Source organism: Thalassophryne amazonica, chromosome 6 (genome assembly GCF_902500255.1).
Source record: "Thalassophryne amazonica chromosome 6, fThaAma1.1, whole genome shotgun sequence".
Classification (NCBI taxonomy): domain Eukaryota; kingdom Metazoa; phylum Chordata; class Actinopteri; order Batrachoidiformes; family Batrachoididae; genus Thalassophryne; species Thalassophryne amazonica.
Window position 1 is genome coordinate 24,533,831 of NC_047108.1, and position 16,888 is coordinate 24,550,718.

At 38.2% G+C, this 16,888-nt stretch overlaps 1 protein-coding gene across 1 annotated transcript in view; it reads right to left on the reverse strand.

Moving 5' to 3' along the window:
• Positions 1 to 659: 659 nt before the first annotated feature.
• mad2l2 (mitotic arrest deficient 2 like 2) overlaps positions 660 to 16,888 on the reverse strand; it is a 19,211-nt gene continuing 2,982 nt past the window's right edge. Inside the window, 8 exon segments of the mRNA XM_034171901.1 lie at positions 660 to 698; positions 9,527 to 9,619; positions 9,729 to 9,806; positions 9,808 to 9,824; positions 12,170 to 12,264; positions 12,374 to 12,474; positions 12,571 to 12,642; positions 12,785 to 12,903. Coding sequence (XP_034027792.1) covers positions 660 to 698; positions 9,527 to 9,619; positions 9,729 to 9,806; positions 9,808 to 9,824; positions 12,170 to 12,264; positions 12,374 to 12,474; positions 12,571 to 12,642; positions 12,785 to 12,903 — 614 coding nt within the window.

Here is a 16,888-nt window from a genome sequence, read left to right on the forward strand (position 1 = left end):
GTTTATTACCACTTAAGAGTGTTCACATATGAAGCAGTAAGACGAGCACTGCTTGTCACAACAAAACCTGGACCATAGAACATGAACTCTGGGTGCAAAATGAAATACGTGATTTTCATTTCATATTGGTAAACATCAAAAACATTCTCACTGTGGCCGGTGTCTCAGACCATCAGCAGAGAGATGACCTGACCTTTGAACCTTGACCAAGAGAAAAAGACCACTTCTTCATGTCTACACTGAGAAGCATGCTGTCAGTCCAAAGAGAAACATAAAAACACATCGCAGCCCAGGTTTCAGAGTTTTAGTGTGATTAGCTGATATATGGTATTAACAAGCTCTATATTCCATTTGAACATTTTATTGCCATCTTGGAAAAGCATCCATTTCCACTCTGAAATCCAGAATGGCTGTAAAAACATTTGTCCATATATGTATGGAATGTGATGTCAGAAGAAAAACATTCTGGATTGATTTCCAATAAAATATCACTCATGTAGCATAATGGCTGATATCAAAGCCCACTCCAAAAGAAATGCTGTGTACTTCATCTGCACACCTTAAAGAACAAATTTGCAGTTTGAGAAGGTGGTTGTGGAGGCATCAGTGTTGGTTCCTGCAGAACATGGCGCTCCTCATTTTTGCAGAGGCAGGAGGACCTATGTTTTCTGGGCCCTCTCTTCCACATAGAGCTGCATCTGGAAAGTAAACCAGAATCTTCTCAGCTACAACACAAACCAGTCAAGAAAGACCAAACTGAGGTCAGAACAAAATTATTACAAGAAAGAATATTCAGAAATTTAAATTAAACAGAAACAACAGATCTGTGAGCGAGCTCACAAAAAGATAACCCTCTCCAGTAGTGTTAATAAATCTTATGTGTTGAAACAAGTAGTAACAAACTGATTCGCTTCTGTTTATGTAACTGACAAATAAACCAGAATTATTTTCCTTCTTGCACATCTTCATATGGCGTAATACCACTCTGTGAAGTTTGACTGAAATACAACAAATGGTTTAGGAAGCGGTGCACCGAGGAGACTCATTGACACACAAGTAAAGCCATTTTGATAAATCCCCCAACTTTGAAGTATAAACACATAATAACAGAACCATTACCTTGATGACCTGCATATGCAAACCCGTGAAATGATCAACGGCTGTCAAATTATCATTTATATAGCGCTTTTCCATCAGCATCAGACGGTCAAAGCGCTTTACAATTATGCCTCACATTCACCCCAATGTCAGGGTGCTGCCATACAAGGTGCGTAGTACACACCGGGAGCAATAGGGGATTAAAGACCGTGTCCAGGGGCCCTTAGTGATTTTCTAGTCAGGCGGGGATTTGAACCAATGATCTTCTGGTCTCAAGCCCAACACCTTAACCACTAGACCATCACCTCCCCTCCCTCTGTCAGGTATCCACCGAGCAGTTATTTTGTTTTGGAATGCTCTGTCTTCAGCATGTCACTCGGAAGCTCGTCTCCCCCTTGAAGCTGCAAGTTGAGAGCGTTCAGGTGATGTCAGTAATGCAGCGTTCACACATAGGGAGGACGTGTTATGAATGTCGTTTTTTTTTATGAATGTCAGAGCCGCCTCTACCTCCTGAGGAGGCTGAGGTCGTTTGGAGTGAGGGGGCCACTCCTGAGGACCTTCTATGACTCTGTGGTGGCATCTGCCATCCTGTACGGTGTGGTCTGCTGGAGCAGCAGCATCACAGAGAGGGACAGGAAAAGACTGGATAAGATCATCAGGAAATCCTGCTCTGTCCTGGGCTATCCTCTGGACTCTGTGCAGGAGGTGGGGGACAGGAGTGTCCTGGCTAAACTTACATCTATGCTGGACCACAAGTGTCACCCCCTGCAGGACGTTCTGTCTGCTCTGGAGAGCAGTTTCAGTGACAGACTCATCCACCCTCGCTGTGTGAGGGAGAGATTCCGCAGGTCGTTTCTCCCGGCTGCTGTCAGACTGTACAACGATCAATGCTATAACTGTGGTAACCATAGCAATCAGGACAAATCATGTCATTACCTGCTGTATTTATTAGGTGCAATAATTTAACTTATGGTGCACTCAAGTCACTTTACATATATTACACTACATATTACATATATATAGTACTTATATATTAACCTGTCCATATTGTAAATATCAGAGTAACTTATCATACATTTCACGCTGAAGTCATTTTATCTGATCACTCTCACATACTGACAGTGTATATCATCCCGGCAGTGCAGCACTGAACTGAACAATGGTAGCCTTAGCTTTACCCAGCACTCAGTGCTTTTTTAGTTCTTGTTTTTAAGAGATACTTGTTTGTTTTATTGTATGCCCTTCTGTCTATTCCTACTGTTCTATGCTGCGATGTGACACTGAAATTTCCTCACTGAGGGATGAATAAAGGCTTTTCTTATCTTATCTTTTCTGTCATTTGTGGCACATTCCTGACATTCTTAACGTGACTTAACGCCATCTGAATAGGTTTCTTAACAGTGCATGTTGGTGCATGATATTCATGGAGCATGTTTGTGGCTGTCAAAAAAAATCTTCCATGATTGTCACGCACCACCCTCATTTCGTCTCATGTCATGGAGGTCGCAACTGAGCGTGTTGATCCGTCTTGATTAGTGGTGAGCTTTAATAGAGCATGACAGCGTTCATAGTGGTTCCTGTGATAGTTCTTGGAGCCCATACTCTCACTTGTCTACAAATTGACATGGAACTGTCAAGTTTGGACACAAATTGTAACGCAGTGTCACATTTCACTGTGTGCCACTATGAATCACTTCTCTCATGTGCGCACAATTAAACCCTGCTGCACCGCATTCAGTTTCATTGATGCAGTATGCCAAAGAGGAACAGTGACGCCAAGTGTCGTTCCACACTTCCCGCTGATGCTCCTCAGGACGCTCCTGCAGGTGTTCCACCTGCTGTTGTGCCTGATGACCGGGAGAGTCTGAGCATCCTCTAGTCTGGTTCTCTCCATCTCCTCCTCCTCCTTTCTGCGCAACTCTATGGCACAGAGCCCAAGTAAGCTTGCAATCACAAAGTTCTGCTGTGGATTCATCTGGGTGTTGAGGAGCAATATGGAGCAAAGTGAATGGTTCAGCAGATGACTGTAGGTTGAATATGGGGTGTGTGTGTGTGTGTGTGTGCAGAGATAATTTACCAAATTTACAACATTCCTGACAGAATGTTGCGCACAAAAACACGCAACAGAGCGGGACAATATTATTGACTGTGAGCAATGGTTCGTAATAATTCGCCAATGACATGTGCCATTAATTGTAACGCAGGTTGCGACAGTTCCTGAGGACACCTGACACCTCTGCCCCGAATCATCACATTCGTGACTTGTCCTTGTTAGGTGTAAACGTAGCTTTAGGAGGCCCAGCTGTATGATGCAGTGTGGGTCTTTCAACTCTGGCTGGTATTTCTACTTGCTGCCCAAGAAAGTGTTGATTTCAGGAAGGAGGCTGAGGAACCACTCCAGCACCTTTCCATGGGACAACCATCTTGAATTAACTGTCTGATTTGGTGCTCTTGAAACAATGTAACTGACCACATGCACGACCCTTTGCGTCACATTTTGGAATTCATTGTTTCTGAGCTTCGATACCAGTGCCTCCTGACGGGTGATGCAGTGGAAGCTGATGAAATTGGGCATTTCATCTCTTTTTTTCATGAGGCCAACAAGACCCTTCTCTTTGCCGCGCACCATCAGTACACACACTTCATCAGTACACACACTTGCAAGTTTGGACCAGCTGAGATGATTTTCCTCAAAAAATACCAAAAGTACCTTCAGGAGATCCTCTCCTCTTGTTTGGCCGTAGAGTGGTAGTAAGCACAACATTTTCTCTCAAAAAGAGTTTTCTTTTGGGAACCTCACTCAAATGCACAGCTGAGCAACATCGGTGACGTCTGTGCTTTCGTCCACTGCAGTGCTGAAACAAGGTGCGGCGCGCAGATCAGCCAACTGGTCACGTACGTCCTTTCCGATGTCTTCCATTCGCCACATGATTGTTGAATCAGACAACTACAATCCTTTTATTTGTTTAAGGATCACGTCCTTGTTGTCAAAGTCTGTGAACAGTATTTCTGCTGAAGCCAAAAAGCAGTTGAGTCTGAGAACGTTTTTTTGGCCCACGTCAAAATCCACGCTATCTCAAAGGATGTTTGTGTTAAATGCTCTGCAGTGGAGGTTGTCCTGTGGATAAGATTTTACTGCTCACAAAGTGAAGCCATGAAGAACAAATAAGAATTCGTCTGTCCACTTCCCTTGAAATTTCCTGTGCTCATCTTGTATGCTTTGCACCTTTCGTTTTTTACTGGGAACACCTGACGTTTGCCTGCTCGTCCCCTCTCCGGCTTCTTCATGTTGATTTTCGTTTGCTGCTTCCTCAGACTCATTTTCCTCACTATTCATTACAACACTGTGTGTCTGTCCATCTCATTTTTGTGTTTGTTTTTGCCCTTTTTGAATTAGAAATCTATCCATTTTGTGCATGCATCTCACGCTGGCTAGTGGAGCTAAGTGACCTGGCTGCAAGCGTGCACTGCGGTCAAATGTGATGGTGTTGTAAACAATGCCGTAAGCGAGTTGCGTTGTCAGGTTTGACAGAGCCCCCTTTAGGGAACAGCAGTAATTATGCCTTAATTATACTTTGCCCTTCCCCATAATTATCAAAATAAAGGGAGAAATATAATGCAGATGCTTTCTTTTGTGTAGTGCAGTGTTCACTGTATGTTCCAGGATTTATATGAGAAATTGGGCTATGATGGACCTGAAAGTAAACAAGAAGTGTTTGTTGGTGGAACCCGCCATCATGTGGTGAGTCACGACCTCCAGCCTCCAGTCACGACTTCCACAACGTCATGACCTCCAGCCTGGTTTGTTAATGTTCAAAACTTCAGAATTAGTGCATTATTTTAAAATGAAAAGATATGTGTTACATTTTCACTTTGTACAAATGACTTTGTTGACATTAATGTAGGCAAACTATCTGGATTAATTTGGTTTATAAATCAAAACCATAAGTCAAACCTGCTTTCCTTTTGAGGACTTCTGCCTCATGTCAGGACCTCTGTATGCTATGAATGTAAATGCCTCTTCCTTACAGCAGTGAGCAGGGCGCACATAGACTCATTGATTGTGTTGGGTTTATGACTGTCTTTGAATTAGAAGCACTGGCGGTGCTTAAACTCAAAACCAGCTTGTCAGTAGCTGAGAGTGTACCGGAAACAATACTGAAAGTTAGCGGTTAGCTGTAGCTTCCGCTAAATTTTTTTCTTTCTTTTCTTTTTCTTTCTTTTTAATATTTATTTCATTCATTTAAAAGAAAAACAGAAAAGCAAAAAACAAAAGCACCACAATACCAGAATGAAAAGGAGCAGAAAGAAGAACAAGTCTTATGATTTCTGCCCCTTTTAACAATACAATCTTTCAATATACAGCATCATAGTCAACATTATTTAACAGATTGCATTTCTTTAACTTGTCACATACCACTGACCCATTTCATAATTATGACCAGAAATTAATAGATTACATCACTGACAGGTTACATTTAAACTTAAGACACTCCAAACATTATTAACAGTTTACTTTTTCTTTTTTTTTTGACTTTCTTGCAGCCCACTGACTTACTTCATAGTTTCATACTTACTTAATACATCTAATTTAATATGTTTTTTAAATAATTTAAGCGACCTTAATTCTTTAATTTCTTTATTAAGATTGTTCCATAATTTGACACCATTTACTGCAATACTCCTTTCCTTTACTTTGGTTCTAAATCTTGGTTTTTTAAAGACTTCTATTCCTTTCAATTTATAACTACTTACTCTTTTTTCAAACATATTTTGAATGTTTGTTGGTAAAATATTTTTATTAACTTGGTACATCGTTTGTAATATTTTCAAATCAACTAAATCATGAAATTTAAGTACCCTATACTTAATAAACAATGGATTAGATGGATCTCTAAAACCACTGTTACTAATCACTTTTAAAGCTCTTTTCTGCAAAATAAATAAAGGTTGTATATAGGTTGTATATGTTGATCCCCAGATTTCTACACAGTAAGTTAAATATGGGACAATCAATGAATTGTACAATGTTAATAAACCATAACTATTTAATGAATATTTTACTTTATGCAAAACAGCAATGGCTTTTGCTATTTTTCCTTTTATGTAATTTATGTGTGACTTCCATGTAAGATCTTCATCAATCATGACTCCTAAAAATGTCATTTCTTTTACCCTTTGTATATCCATTCCATCTATTTGTAATGACACATTATTTTCTTTCGCTCTATCATTAAACAATATGAAATTTGTCTTATTAATATTTAGTGACAATCTGTTTATATCAAACCAATGTTTAACTTTTTCCAACTCTGTATTTATCACTTGTGCTACTTCCTGTATATCTGATCCAGAGTAAAACAGCGTTGTATCATCAGCAAATAAAATGCTGCCAAGCACATTGGATACATTCACAAAATCATTGATATACAAAATAAACAGTTTGGGTCCAAGTACCGATCCTTGTGGTACTCCATAAATAATGTTACACAATTCTGATTTGGTATTATTTATCTGAACAAACTGTTTTCTATTTTCTAAGTAGCTTTTTACCCACTGATGTGCAACACCTCTTATTCCATATTGTTGTAACTTGTGGAGCAATCTTGAGTGGTCTATAACATCAAAAGCCTTTTTCAGGTCAATAAAAATACTTACAAAATAATCATTATCTATTGTTGTTGATATTTTCTCTATTAGTTCCATAATTGCCATAGCTGTCGAATGTTTTGTTCTGAATCCATACTGAGCATTATTTAAAATATGATGTTTCTCAATAAATTTATCCAATCTTGTTACAAAAACTTTTTCCATAATTTTAGAAAACTGTGGAAGCAATGATACTGGCCTGTAATTAGAAAAATTATGTTTGTCTCCATTTTTATATAATGGGACTACCTTAGCAATTTTCATTTCATCTGGAAAAACCCCAGTTGACAGAGACAGATTACAAATATAAGTAAATGGTTCAATAACAATTTCTATTATACTTTTTACAGTCATCATGTCTAAATCTTCATGGTCAGTTGATCTTTTGCTTACACAGTTTTTTTTACAATATTTCTTATTTCATCTTTTTCCACATTGTCCAGGAAAATACTATTGACCGTATTTACCAATGTACATAATTTATCTTCTATTATTGGTTTATTTCCCACCAGACTTGACCCTACATTTGAAAAATAATCATTAAACCCATTTGCAACTTCTTTTATATCATATATCTCTTTATTTTCCTTAACAAAGTAATTTGGAATAGTTTCTTTCGTTCCATCACTATCAATCACACTTTTTATAATTCCCCATGTTACCCTCATATTATCTTTACTCTTATTTAGTTTTTCACTGTAATAATCTTTTTTTTTGTTTCCTAATTATTGTTAATAGTTTATTTTTATATTTTTTGTATTTATGTTCTGATTCCTTTGTTTGCAATTTTAAAAAGCACCTGTATAAATAGTTTTTCTTTGCACAAGCATTTTTTATTCCCTTTGTCAGCCATGGTTTATTTACTCTTTTCTTACTAATTTCAATTAATTTACAATTTTTATTGTATGATTTCATCAATATTTTCATAAATGAGTTATATGCTACATTAACATCACTGACATAAACTTCTTCCCAGTTTTGATTTTTAAGGTCATATTTTAATGCCTCTAAGGCTTTTACTGACTTATCTCTTTTAAAGTTTATATCAGTTTTTTTGTTGTACCTATTTTTATATTTAAATATTGAAAAAATTGGTAAATGGTCGCTAATATCTGTCATGAAGATCCCATTCTTAATAATTTCATCTGTTCTGTTTGTAAATATATTATCAATTACCGTTGCACTTTGCGATGTAATTCTGGTTGGTTTTGTTATCAAGGGGAATAACCCCAAACTATATATTGTATTCACAAAATCACTTAATCTTTGGCAGCTGGAGCTTTCTATGTTAATATTAAAGTCCCCACACATAAAAAGTGTTTTGTTTTTAATTTGATGGAATAATTCAATTATTTTATCTATAAATTTCACAACACAAGAATCTGGTGCTCTGTATACACAACTAATTAAAATATTCTTAGATGTTTCATGTACAAGTTCCACTGTTACAATTTCTATGACATCATTCATAATTGTCATTTCTTCAACAATTGTACACATCAGATCTGTTTTTGTATACAGAGCAATACCACCGCCTTTTTTATATCTTCTGTTTACAAAATACAGCTCATATCCCTCCATTTGAACTTCATCCATGAGATCATCTTTAAGCCAAGATTCAGTGATTGCAACAATACTAAATCTATTTTTAAACTGATTTAAATAATCTTTTATTTGTGACATTTTACAATACAAGCTTCGACTGTTTATATGTATGAGTGACAGGGTATCTTCTGCAATTTTTTCACTATTCAGCTGTTCTACTGTATAATACTCACAACCAATCGTTTTTAAGTCAAATATACTTTCATCAATATTAGTGTCTATGTCATATATTTTATCCTCTGTTTCCATGTTTGATCTGATTTTTTGTTGGTCCAATTACCAACAGATGTTATATTTGATTGTCTATTCAGGTCTGTATTTCGTAAGGTCCTCCATGTTTTTGATTTGTATACCGTTTGTTCCTTCTTTCACTCTAATCCACACCCTATGCTTTATCGGTTTAAAAGTCAACTTTTCAGTTAGCTGATTAGCAGTTATCGAAGCCAATGTTTTGGTTAGCTGTGCCCACCACTGATATTAGGGCAGGGAAGACTCCAATGAATTTTGGAGCTGATCTGGATTCTGGCTCAGGATTTCACTTTATAGGCTTTAAGGATTACCTCAAAATTACTGCACAAATTTGGATAAAATTTTCACTATAGATAGATTTTGGGCCATGGAAGACCATTAAATTTTGGAGTGGATCAGGATCAAGTTTATCATTCTGTACCATTTCTTAAATTTTCACCATTTCAAGGATCATCTCAAATCTGCTTGATGGACCTTGACAAAATTTAAATCACATGCAGCTATTGTGCAAAGGAAGACCATGGGAGTGGTCCGGATCAATATGCAGGTTCTTCAGCAGAAACACATGACATCACAATGTAAAACCAAGATCAGGAAGACACCATTTTGTTTCAGTTTGTGAATTAAATATCAGATTGCAACATCTTGATCAGTTGGCTCATTCTAGATCAGTATGCAATTACTGGATTGTGTTGTGGAAGACTCATCCAGGTAAAGTCCGGGCCACGATGTGAATGACCTATCTTTTATTTTGAGTCTTTGTCAACCCTTGGCAGACGTCACAAATCTGTGGTTGCTCTTGTTAGAGATGGGGTGAGGAGCTACTCTATTTGCTTAATAACTGTTTATTTTATTTTACAATAGGAGTCCCAGATAACAGGCTTAACACACTTATGTTCCATCTGTTGTGAGAAGATCTACTCACTTTTACGATGTCAGAAGTCATAGTCTTCAGTGGGATCAATCGAGGCTCCTGCATATGGACCTCTTGCTCATCTGCAACAATCCACGGAAAATCCTGCAGAGGAAAAAAATGCACAATAAACTATACCATAGCAACATTAAAACATTACCACTAAATAAGCAAGCCACGTCCGCAGCAGAATGTTCCTGCGTTACATGTAGACCTCAAGTGTTCTAAAACCACACCTTGATACTTGAACTTTTTCATGTTGCGTGTGTGCAGCCTCCCTGGTGTGTACCAAACACTGTAAATGAACATCCTGTTGCAGTGGGGAAAAAACGTTCACATCAGCAACTCTGGGATTGATATCCAAGCACTCTATGAATTTTTTAAAAGTAATACTCTTTTCTACATACACAGTCCTCATGCAAACAGCTCAGAATGTTTTCAATGACAAAAACGTATCCACAAAGCATCCCGATTTTGGAAAACAACATCTGAAAATACTTTCTTCCCTTGTCATGGCTGAAGACATGTAGCATTTTCAAAGCAAGTCCCTCTGTGTTTTGTGTATTCTCAGCCTGAACCAGAGAATGCCAGTGCATTGTGCCACAACAAGAAAATTAACTTATTTTAAAGCTTGAATGAGTCACAGCGACTCATTCATTCACATCACGTTTTACCACAGACATCAGCTGATTCTTCAGCATTCTGCATGTGATGAAAATAAATCCTATGATCCATCAAGACAAAACTAAATTACATTTAAAATGACTCTGTTTGGACTCCATGTGGAAGGTCGAGGCCGCGTGATAGCATACACATGCTAGATAACATGCTCATCAATATTTAAGAGACAATTTTTATAAGAATCAGGCAGTTTACATGGGGCTGTGATAGTGACCAACTCAGATTTTGCTCAAACTTTGGTAACTGGATTGCACCAACCACCAAACAAACATACACCAAAAGTTTGGCCAAATTCCATACGGTGACCTCACCAGGGGTCATCAAAGTTCACACCCAGAATGGCCTTAAACTGAAATTTGGTGAACAGGAAAGATTTGTACAGCTTTTACATGAAATGCGTTCAATCCCCCAAAGTACTTTTGTAATTTAAGTATTATAGGAGGACAGTTCTTCAAAATAATCACTAATCTGGGTTGGGGGATTGAACGCATTGACTATAGGGGGTGCTTCAAGTTGAGGAATTTTCAAAAATGCTCATATTTGTGAAGGCTATTACACAATACGCGTTTAATCCCCAAGCAAGATTTTTATTGTATTAGAAAGGACAAGACTTACCCTCTTTAAAACAACAAAAATCAGTGGGGGATTGTATGCATTGGCTCACCAATGTGTTTAATGAATGATCATAAACTGCATTTCTGTTGAGACGAATCCTTTTAGACAAATCAATTGGAAAATCTTTGGGGGACTTGCCAGTTTTTGATAAAAAAAAAAAAGCATTTTATTGGCACAGGAATCAGCTATTTTGCCACAGATAGTGGTGCCATTTATTGTTAGCTATAATAACTGCATAATTAATTCTTGAAACAATACAAAAGGGGCAGTGCTTGTCTTAGGAAGTCATTTTACTGCTTGGCTTCTAGCTTAATTTCTTATGTTCAATCCGTAAATATCTTGTGAAATAATTGTAATTTCTTATTGAGCACCCCCCCCCACCCCCCCCCCCCCCCCCCCCCCCCCCCCCCCCCCCCCCCCCCCAATATGTTTCAATGGATATTAACACAATACATGTTAATCTTCTGAAAAATGCAGTTTGTGATATTCATTAACGCATTGGCCACAGAGGGCGCCAAGGTTGTATGAAAAAAACAAATTTGACCACTATGGCACCGGCTAGTGGCCAACGCATACAATCCCACACTGATTTTTTTGTTGTTTTAAAAGAGGGTAACGATTGCCCTTTCTAATACAATAAAAATCTGCTGGGGGATTAAAGCGTATGAGTAATACCCTTCATAAATATGAGTATTTCTAGAAATTCGCCAACTTGAAGCGCCCCTATAGTAAATGCGTCAATTCCCCAACCCAAATTGGTGATTATTTTGAAGAACTGTCCTCCTATAATACTTAGATGACAAAAGTACTTTGGGGGAATTGAATGCATTTCATGTAAGAGCCGTCTAAAACTTCCCTGTTCCCCAAATTCCAGTTTTTAGGCCATACTGGGTGTGAACTTTGATAACCCCTGGCAAGGTCACCGTAGGAAATTTGGGCAAAATTTTTGGTGTATGTTCGTTTGGTGGAGGGTGCATCCAGTTACCAAAGTTTGAGCAAAATCTGAGTTGGTCACTATCACAGCTTGCCTGACTCTTGTAAAAATTGGCTCTTAAGTGTTCCGCCTGCCAAACAAAAGGGTTCTGCTGGCGGTGGAAACACAAACCAAGCCAAACTTAACTGTTCCAACCTGCACCATACCGTACTGACCTGAACCAGTCGATGGAAACGGAGCTGTCAGCATACGCTGGCTAAATTGTCATGGTGTGAAATTTGCGTAACGTATTTGACATATCCTGTATATTCTGCGCATTTTTCATACGTCGGCATACGCTGGCTAAATTGTCAAGGTGTGACAGGGCCCTAAGAAACTCATCCCACAGAGGGCAGTGTTTTCTTAAAAATGGTCAGTGGCATTACCTGCTGGGTTATTATTCAGAACAGCGTCACACACACTGATCTTCAGGATGAACGCCCTCAGCAGCTGTCCAATATGTGACAGCAGTGTGTCAGAGCTGCAGCAACAAACCCACAGGCCCTTTGTGTCACAACAAACTCATGTTTTCTACAAACTCTATGGCAGAGAAACAAATCTGTACTGATGACTGAACATTAGGAGAAAACCTGATAGATAGCAATGGAGGCTGGGAAATCTCAAACACAAATCTCTCTACTGGATGATGCTCTTTGTCCATGATGACCACAACCACTTTCTCTGCATCATTCTGGAAAGGAAATAGCAGAATTTAGTTGTGTTTAAAACGCAGACGAGAGATGTGACACATTTCCTACAACATCTGCAGCTTCAGGTGAAGCCTCACCTTCTCAATAAGTGGCTTTACACAGTGAAGAGTATCTTGGATGTACCGGTTCAGCTCTGGGTGACATGACATCTGAAGAAGAAGAACAGAAAAAAAAAAAATAAAAAAAAAAAAAATAATAAAGATTATTTAAAAAATGTGACAGAGATGCAGCAAAGTAAACCAGTTTTAAAAAGTGCAAGAATCCAGCCATTAAACATGTATTTGTTTGCACCTGTACAGGAACATTGTACTTCTTTCTCTTCTGAAATATGCCGGAGGGATAAACTTCACGGACATACAGGATGAGATGAATAGCAACTTCCAGGAACTCACACAGGATGTCAGCTACAACTGGGGCAGAGAAAACAAAACAAAACAAAAAACATGAGCACAACGGCTCACATTCATGATAAAGAATCCCCCACCCTAAACAAAAGTTATGAAACTTTCTCTTTGTTTTTGACTGTGGCGTTATCTCTGCAGTTAGTTTCTTTTTTATCAAGCTTTATCATTTGGCTCCACTTTTTTATTTTGGCTGTCTGTACTCTAGACAGAGATACGCAGCAGTGCACAGAGATGTGGAGCAGTTGCTCTGACCACCTCACACAAACACAAAAACAGGTCCATTCCCACTGACTTTATGCTTAGTGTGCTGCTTTATCTATTAATTTTAATGCAGAGGTGCGCTGTCTGCACTTACACTGTCCATGTGGTGCCCACTCTATGTATCTATTCACACAGTTTATGTGTAACCTGTGGTAATTTCTACAGATGGTTTTACAGAAAGCTGAAGTGACGAAATCTTTAAATGGGAGCAGTTTGTAAAAATGACTGAAACAACGTAATCAGACAGGACAAAAAAAGACAAAGACAAAGACAAAAAAAAAAAAAAATTCGCTACTTAACACCACCTTGCATAAAATGTGTCCCATCCGAACAAGGAAAGTGTGACAAATATATTCAAGCATTTACCAAAATATTTACAAGGTCAAGCCCAAGCTAATTTATTGCCAAAAGTAAATGCACCAGATTTCTGCATGTGTACTGACAATGTGAAAACATAGCAATGAATGTGCTACGCTTACCACCTGCTTTTTTTTAACTAAGAGAATACCAGTTTGACAAAAGAATATGAAAAAAGACAATTCTTCATTTTGAGTACATAAGAAAAAAAACAAAACAAACACCAATATGGTGGAAGGCAGAAAAAAAAAAGTCAGTAAAACTCAAACCAAATAAAACCACACACTGCATACCCCCAACCCAACCCAGCCCCGGCTTAGTCAGACCAGGCACATCATTTCAGTGGTGAACAGTGGCAAATGAGAGTTCAATCAGGCAACACCTGCAGTTTGGTAGAATAAGATATAAAAGGCTGCCATTTCTGAAAGAAAAAAAAAAAAAACTTCCCAGTGAATCCTCTCATTGTATATTTAATTTTCTCCAATTTACAAAAAGCATTGTTCTTTTAACCATTCAGAGACAGAGGGACAAGTAACTGATTACCAATGTAACAAAATAGTCCATCTCGCTATCAATGATGCAAACACTAAAATATCATTCTGTATGGAGGCTAATGGAACTGAACTATCAGGGATCCCACATATAGCTACCAAAGGGCATGCTGCAGAGCAATTCCAAGAACTTTTGACATAATACCAAAGAAACTAAGTCAAAAACTATGGAGGTTTGGACAAAGGAAGAGCATTTGAATTGGCACAAATTTTACACTGGATGGCCTTCCTGACACAACTCCACATTACAAGGAGAAATGTGGCAGGGGTTTGAACCAGGAACCTTCCACAATGAAACCACCTGGCCACCACCCCAGTCCACATTTGTCTTCTATCTCAGGTAATATTTCAGAAAGTCTTGGTTTAGAAAAATTCCAAGCCATGCACAAGAGGAAGTGGTTCTAATGCTATCTATAGCTTTATCCCACAATGCATCCTTCATTTGCATACCCAGTTCCTTTTCCCATGCGATCTTAACATGCTATTAACGTTTGAGTAAATAGAGAATTATGAAATACTGATTTATTATTACATTTTATTTTTGGTGACGTGCCGCCTGAGGATTTAAGTCATAAACATGGGGAATTTAGCCTGATTTCACCTGCTGCTGATAAACGCTCAGAAACATGACACTGTGAGGAATGTGGACTTTGATGACATCATGTAGGGTAACACCCCTCAAGGCCCTCTGTTGAAATGAATGGGGACAAACTGAATTTTCTGCAGTGTTTTTGTGGGCTTTGACTGTGAATATGTTAAAACAGTTAAAACGTGTGTTTTAGGAGGATGTAGTCACATGAGTAGTAATGTTTATTAGGTGGACAGACTTTCAAAGATAACATTTTGAGGAGGAGGAGGACAGAGAGAAGGAGAGAGAAAGCGAGACAGACAGACATACAGAGGACTTAATTTTTACTCTGTAACACTCACTTTGACAATGTAAACATGTCTCCCATATCAATAAAGCTTCACTGAAATTGAAAATTGAGAAGGAGAGACAGACCGACATAGATTGCTGTCTTTACTCTTTAAGTTTATAAAAATAAGGCTATAAGAGTCTATAAAAAATAAAAGTACTTAATTCTTTCATCAAAACACCAAATCTAGGCTTTCCTCTTAGATACACCTTCTGGCAAATTGTAGCTCAACTTTCAGGTCTCCTTTTAAAGAAAATTCTTATATAAAAACAACAATGATAGTAATTATATTAAAGCAAACAGAGCTCTGGTATCAGATCGGAAAAGTATCGGTATTGGCAGATATCCAAATTCAGGTATCAGATCGGAAGTGAAAAATTGTGGATCAGTGCATCCCTAGTATCCTCCCAGATGGACGTGCCTGGAACACCTCCCTAGGGAGGCGCCAATGGGGCATCCTTACCAAATGCCCAAACGCTCCTTTGCATGACTCCTTTCAACACAAAGGAGCAGCGGCTCTACTCTGAGCTCCCCACGGATAACCGAGCTTCTCAACCTATCTCTAAGGGAGACACCAGCCACCCTCCTAAGGAAGCCCATTTCTGCTGCTTGTACCCGCAGCAAATAAATGATTGTTGTTAACTGGCACTAAAAGAGACAGCCTGAAATCTGAAATGACGTTTAAACTGATACCAAATCTTAAGAGTGTTCAACACTACAGGATTGTCAGCAAATTGAGTTTTTTTTTTTTTTTTTTACAGGCAAGGATGACTAAAGCAAGGCCAACCAAAATTGAACTTGTCTTACAAACAGTTAGCTCCAGTTTACACCAAAAAAATATTAGGTGATCCAACCCAAAAACAAAGTTTTTGAATGTGTGCAGTCCAATAATAGTATAGAAAATTCAGAAGAGCAACATATATATTAGGTGCACGGCAAAAACTGTTCAGGAAAAAAGCATCAAATAGATCCACAGATTACAAAAAGTTTCTGGGGGAGCCTTCACCCACTCGATGGGGATGTACTATGATGGTGATTTTGTGTTTGCAGCATTTTCTGCGTTTTTGTCCAGTTTCCATAATTTTCAGCACAGTTCTGCTGCTTCACCACAAAGAGCTTCTTTCCCTGTCAAATGCAACCCAAAGAAAACATGTCCTTCCATAACATTTCACAATATAAGTCTTAAAGATAAATGTACTGCCTCTGCAGAAATGTCCAGACTCAAGTGCCCAAAGGCCTTAGAAAGCAGCATTAATGCAACTGTGAGGGTTATGGAGAAAAACCTGCCTTCTCCGTTGGTCTCTAAGAAATCTAAAACTTATCATTTTCATTCAGAGTGGGAGGAGGATTATTTTTTTGTTTATTTGAATGCCAAGTCCATTTGTTTTATCTGCAATGCAAATGTGGCTTTACCAAAGAAAAGGAATTTGGGTCAACATTTCAAGACGATTCACAAGAGCTATGATGCAAACTTCCCAGCTAAATTAGCTCTGAGCACCCGAGAAGTCCAGGAATTGAAAAGTCAGCTAGTAGCACAACCGTCTGTTTTCACCAGGCCTAATACCAAGAGTAAGGCTGCAAACATAGCTTCTTATCGTGCCAGTCATGTTCTTGCAAAAGGAAAGAAATCTTTCAAGGATGGTGAGATTGGAAAAGAAGCATTCATGGAAGCTGCAGATGTGCTCTTTGCCGATTTTAAAAATAATGCTAAAATACTGTCACCCATATGAGCATCCATCCATCCATCTTATATATATATATATATATATATATATATATATATATATATATATATAAGATGGATGGATGGATGCTCATATGGGTGACAGTATTTTAGCATTATTTTTAAAATCGGCAAAGAGCACATCACACACACATATATATATACATATATACACACACACA